The sequence below is a fragment of the Chamaea fasciata genome, unplaced genomic scaffold, assembly GCF_029207755.1.
Source record: "Chamaea fasciata isolate MVZ Bird 193981 ecotype frontalis unplaced genomic scaffold, bChaFas1.0.hap1 SCAF_18, whole genome shotgun sequence".
Classification (NCBI taxonomy): Eukaryota; Metazoa; Chordata; class Aves; order Passeriformes; family Sylviidae; genus Chamaea; species Chamaea fasciata.
The window spans coordinates 4,452,963-4,458,962 of NW_027094103.1; the positions used below are offsets into that span (position 1 = coordinate 4,452,963).

Here is a 6,000-nt window from a genome sequence, read left to right on the forward strand (position 1 = left end):
AAGCCTCCTCGATGCACCCCGCGCCCAGACATAATTAAGCAGATATAAAAACAACCATAATTTTAAAAACAGAGGGTGCGACGACAAAAAATAACCCCACAACTAAGAGCATTTGGCGATCCGTGGCTTCTAATTTCTTTCTCTCTTTCTTTTTTCCCCTTAAAAGAGCTTCTGAGAAGAAATGGAGCTTGACAGAACCAGGCCGCGGTGGCTGGATGAAAAATGCATCTCGCTTTGCTAAAGTAACGCCGAGTGGATTTGCGGGAGGAAAAAAAAAACACAACACACACACACAAGGGGAGGGAGGGGAGAAATTAAAAAATAAAATAAAATCACCACCCTCTGCTTTTGTTCCGGCTTCGCCCCGGGCCCCGGCAGCCCCGCAGAGCAGCGCTGGGCAGAGCTCAGCCTCTCCTTGCCCCGCTGCCCGCGGCTCCCGAGGCCTCGCAGCCCCCGGAGCCCCCGGAGCTCGCTGTGCCTCGCTCCCGCACCCGCACACACACACAGGACAGACCCCGACGGACAGACATGGCAATGGAAGAGCCGTTACCTTGCTCGTTGAATTCCATGCAATCAATGCATCTCCACATATATAATGTGTGGGTCTATTTTCCCCCGTTTGCCATGGAAATTACAATGGGATCAGGCTTCTCGTGTGCATATTTCCTTTTTATTTATTTATATTTGCGGATCAGCATGTGAAAACCCAGCCTGGAAGGAAAAAAATCTATCCAATGCAAGCCTGCTTCTTTCTGTCTCTGTCTCTCTCTCTCTCTCCTGCTCTCTACAAACACTTCCAGGTTGTCAGACGCACTAGAAAGGATCCTGAGACCAAGATAAAGCCCCCACCCCCACCCTTTTCTCAGCCTGATCTGATGCAGCTCTCCCCAGCCCACTCTTGCTGCCGCCCACCTAATACTAATATAAAAATTAAAAATCGTAGTTTAAAAAAAAAAAAAAAGCGGGAGGGCGAGAGGGAGGAAAAAGAAAACAGCACCCTCTTGGAAAGAAAAAAAAAAAATAAAAGGAAGAAAAAGTTTCTGTTGGCTGGTAAGCCCCGCTCCTCCGGGCAGGTTCGCGGCGCTGCCGCTGTGCGCGGAGCCGGGCGCGCAGCGCGGAGGAGCCGAGCGGAGCGCGGAGGTGACGTGGGCTCGTCCAGCTCCGTTCGCCAAGTGCCGGGACCCACTGTCCAACCAGCTGGGATCCTGCTCCGGAGAGACTCCCTCTCCCACAGCCCTCCCTCCCGCCCCCTCCCCCCCAAAGCTCCTTTTCCAGCCTATTTTTCTGGCCGGCAAACAAGAACAAGGCACAAAGACAATCATCAAACTCCCCAGCAACCCTCCCCCTCTCCTTTACCTCCTTCCCCGCTCCCTCCCTCCTTCCCTCCCTCTCTCCCTCCTCCATCCATCTCTCCCAACCAAAGAGAAAATTCAGCGTCTGGGAATATCCTGCCCCCCCTTCTAAAATAAATCGCTGGCTCCTCTAAGTTCGCACCACCCCCAGTTCCCCCTCCCGCCCTCCAAGGCAGCGCAGAGGTGTGGATTTAAACCCAGCTCTAAATCTGCTGCTGCTCACAGTGAGGCCTTTTATTGGGGGGTGGGGGGTGTTCCCCTAAAATAGATTTTCTTAATGAGTACAACGCCCCCCGAAAAAAACCCGCGGCGGAGCGGCAGCGAAAGCCGCGGGGTGTGTGCGCGGGGCTGTGGCCCCTGTCCCCGCATCCAACCTCCTTCCCCTGCCCTTTCCCATCCTCTTCCTCACCCCTGGCCGCGCCGCCACGGCCGAGGGCCGCAGCCCCCCGGAGCTCAAATCAAGCCGTCAGCGAAGAGCGGGTCTGGGGGTTTATCTGCATCTTCCTTCGCTCTCTCCTCTCTCCTTTTTTTTTTTTTTTTCTTTTTTCTTCTTCTTCTTTTTTTTTTTTTTTTTTTTTTTTTTTTTTTTAATGTATTATTGGGAGGGTAAAGTTGAATAGGTCAGCGCAGGGTAAACAGCCTCCCTGTCGCATTCTGCAGGCTGAAGAGAACCAGATTGGCGAGGAGGATTTTTGATAAGACTCGGAATAAATGGCATGGTTCAGATCTGCTCTGCCCACCCTCCTCCTCCTCCTCCTTCTGCTGCTGCCCCCACCCTCTGCTCGCCGCTCTCTCCCGTGTCCTGTCCCCCTACCCATCCAAAAAAAAAAAAAAAAAGAAAAAAAAAAAAAAGAAATCCCTCACTCTTTTCTGCCTCTCAGTCTTTTTTTTTTTTTTTTTTTTTTTTGATGTTTCGAGGAAGTTTTCAGCAAATCCACCCTCGCTCCCAGCTCTCGCAGGGCGCAATAACACCGGAGCCCTCTGAAAGTTTGAGGTGAGGAAGGGGAAAGTCTGGGGGCGAGCGGCTCTTGGGGAGGGGGGCGCGTCTGCGGGTGCCGTTTGGCATCTCCCAATCCCTTCCCGTGTGCACGCCAGCCCCAACAGCTACTTGAGAAAGAAACAGCCAACAGTAAACGCTTGCAAACAAAATAATAAAATAATACAAGAACTGCACTTGTAGCCGCAGAGAATAAGCCAGAGAACGCTACTTAAACAAACAGAGCGAAGCTTGTCCCATATTTCATTATTTTTCGAGGGGAAAGGAGCCGTGGAGCCTTTCCAAACACAAATAAACCAGGCGGCGGAGCGGGCGCTCCATCCCCCGCGGGGAAGGCGGCGGCCCCAGCCCCGGCCTGGGGCGGGCGGGCAGCGGCGGCTCGGCGGAGCCTTTCCCCCGGCCTGGGCTGGGCTCCGAAAGGTGCAAACCCGGGGGGAGGAAAGGTGGGGGAAAAGGAGATGAAGCCGCGGAGCAGGCGGGGAGCGCGGCCGGCCCCGCGCCGCACGTGTGCTGCGAGCATCCCCGAAAGGACAGCGGGTTTGTCCCCCAAAAAAGGAGCGAAAGCAACGAGGAGAAAGGTTTCTCGCAGCTGCGAGCGACAGAGAGCTGGAGGTTCCCTCCCCTCGGCGGAAAGAAAGGGAGAAGTGAGAATCCCTGAAGTTCGGAAGAGCGAACCCGAGCACGGCCGCTGCCTAGAAAAGCACTCACCTCTCCAGTGCCAAACTAGCTCTCAAACACCTTGAAGACAAGTTGAAAACGATGCAAATAAATCGAATTTATTTCCGTCTGCAGGTTGGGGAGGGGGGAGGAGTGGATAAAGAGGGAAAAAAAATCTAAAAATTAAAAAAAAAAAAAAAGCAGCTGGGGAGATAAAAAGGATGGCAAATTCAGGCTCCCCCAGGACTGGAAGCGCAAGGCGAGGAGCCTTCCAGCTCGAAGCTGGTTTGTGGTCTCAGACAAATTAAATATTACTGTTTATTACCAGCCATACTCGGATAAAATAAAGAGAGTTCAAGGCGATAGCTGCTATCTCACGAGCTTTGCTCCTATAGGACACGGAGACGTCACCAACCACGCAACTGGCCTGTTCTGTCATGGTTGACTGCAGCAGTAATGGAAGGTTAATTTGTATTATTCTCCTCTTTTTAAAGCTCTATCAGGGAGATTCCTGCGCCTTTTTTTTTTTTTTTTTTTTTTCCCAAAAGAAATCCATTCGGTGAATGCAACCGTGGCTGGGTATGTGCGACCTCTGTATGATGTATGTATATACATTTAAATATAGATATTCACGAGGCAGACTCGTACATGCGGCTGTGAGGGGGTCTGTAGCATAAATGAGCAGGCAAGGACCCGCTGGAAACTTCAGGAAAACCCACTCGTCCTCCGAGCAGGAAAGGGGGAAAGCAGAAACCGAACTCCCGCTTCACCACGAGTTAAATAATCCAACGGGATTGGCATTATTCAGATGGATTTCTTTTTCTAAACAAGTAATTCTGTTATGGTGAGCAGAAACTTGTCCAATGAACGCTCAGGCGCCTCTGGAAGCAAGCACGCTGGGCTATATATAGTAAATGATAACCTGGTTATTTGCACGGATTCAAGTGTGCTTCGGGAACCAATTATTTGCTCTGAATAAATAATAAAAAAGGGGGAGTAAAAAAAGAAAGAAAGAAAAAAAAAGCAGTAAGTGCAGGCGATTATTCGCCAAATGAGATTGACAAGGGAGAAAAAAACATTGAAACCCTCCAGATCCCTCCAAGTGCAAGAGTGGCTGCAGAGATGCCGCTGGCGCTGCCCCTTGTCCCAGCTCTCCCTTAATCTGGAGGAACTTTGGGATGCTAACGCGGTCACAGCAGGAACATTTCACCCAAACTTTAAAAAAAAATAATAAAAAAGAAAGAATAAAGAAAAGGAAAAAACTTACACACAGAGGCAAAAAGATGCTAAAACGTTTTTTCCCCCAACAGAAAAAGAGAGGAGGAGAAACAGGGAGCGAGGAAATAAGGAACAACACCTCAGGAAGAGCGAGGAGACTGTGCAGGAGCTGGAGGCTGCCGAGGTGAGTGTCCCCAGCCCTGCTCGGGCCCAGGGACTCCAGAGCCCGCAGCCCTGCCGGCACTGCCCGGAGCTCCCCGGGCTGAGCCCTGCAGCTTCCAGGGAGCCAGGCCCGCAGGAAAACACCGGCAAGGGTGGAGGAAAAAAAATTAAAAGGAAGCAGGTTAGGGAGGGAAAGCCCCCCCTTAATCCTGGTGCGCCCCATTTGCTGCATCTGGCCGTGCGTGTCAGCTCGGAGCCCTCCCGAATATCCGGGATGGAGAGAAAAAAAACCCCGAGAGAAGGGAAAAATCCCACCGAGGATGATGCTGCAGCTGGCACCCACCACCCAAAGCGCTGACGCTGCCAAAACAGGATGGGACCTCACCCCAAATATGAGCTAAAATATTCTCCCCCGCACCCAGCATCATCTCCTGGTGTCCCCTGAGGTCCCCCCGCTGCTCCTGAGGCCGCTGCAGCCCAGGGATGGGAATCGCTTCCCCCTGCCCGCCCGGGCACCGCTGGCTCTCGGCCTCCGAGCCGGGAGCAGCCTGGGGAACGCGGGACCCACCCGGGAGCGGGCAGGGATGAGGGCTGGGAGAACCAGCACACGCAGGAATGCAGCTAAAGACACACGTAAATACTTGTATTTCCGTACAGATGTGCACACAGGAGTGTGGACACCCCGTTTGCAAACACGCCCCCACACACGATGCCCCTCAGCTCAAGCCTTTAAGCGATTTTTACATCCCATGGATCCCGTGTATTATTTATTTGATGTCTTTAGACTAAACGTGGCCGCACGAGTGCTGAGATCCCAGAGATTCACGCGAATAAACGCGGCTGTTTGTACACGGAAATATCCACAGAACCCGGGTGTGCGTGGCCGTGCGGGTGGTGAGATCCCCACAAACACTTGCCCAACAGCGTTTCCTCCAGCTCAAGCCATCGCTGCCACATCCGCTGTAGGTTTTACGTGGATATTCACGTTTTGCCCGGGGTTTAAAGGCGGATTTTTGGGTGCACACCCAAAGCCTTAATGTGCCCCCACGCTCCTCACAGCTCGGTGGGAGTGGGTGCAAATCCTCGCACCCGCAGGAGGCGGGCTAGTGGATCAGCGTGGACGCACCGCCTATGCATCACGCTCTCTCCCTATATATATATATATATATATATATTCCACATAAATACAGATCCCCCCACACGCGTTCTCCGGCAGCCACGGCCGTGCAGCCCTTACCTCCGTGGGGCCGGCGGCTTCGTGGCTGTTCCCCCACCCCGAGTTCAGCGCAGCCCCGCCAGGCTCGATCCCGCTTTTCCAGCTCCTCGCCGGCGGCTCCGGGAGCGCAGCGCCCGGCCCGGGCCGCGGGGAGCCCCGGCTTTAGCGCCCCGCATGGCCGGAGAGCCGCTCCCGCTGCCTCTGCAGGGTGTCCCCGGCCCCGGAGCTTTTCTCCTTGCGGGATTTCCCCGGGAGAGCTGCAGGGAGGGGGATGGCCTGGCCGGGGTGCTGCCTCGCAGTGGGGTCGAGGTGTCAGCGGTAAGAAATAGTGCCGAGCGTGAACTCGTTCTCCCCCCGCCCGCCCTCCACACACCCCTTTAAAATCACTTTTTAACCAA

The 6,000-nt window shown here is 53.6% G+C and overlaps 1 protein-coding gene across 2 annotated transcripts in view; it reads right to left on the reverse strand.

The window, feature by feature from the left end:
* The window catches only part of TBX5 (T-box transcription factor 5), a 42,801-nt gene extending 37,124 nt beyond the window's left edge, over nt 1-5,677 (reverse strand). Inside the window, exons 1-2 of one of the 2 annotated variants that reach the window (XM_066199972.1) lie at nt 1,762-1,893; nt 551-711 (exon numbers count right to left, since the gene is read on the reverse strand). In XM_066199972.1, the coding sequence (XP_066056069.1) occupies nt 551-590 (40 nt within the window). In that variant the 5' untranslated portion in view covers nt 591-711; nt 1,762-1,893. Of the gene's footprint in view, nt 1-550; nt 712-1,761; nt 1,894-5,623 lie in introns of those variants that run through there. The other variant, XM_066199974.1, reaches the window with a different exon arrangement.
* Nucleotides 5,678-6,000: the final 323 nt, after the last annotated feature.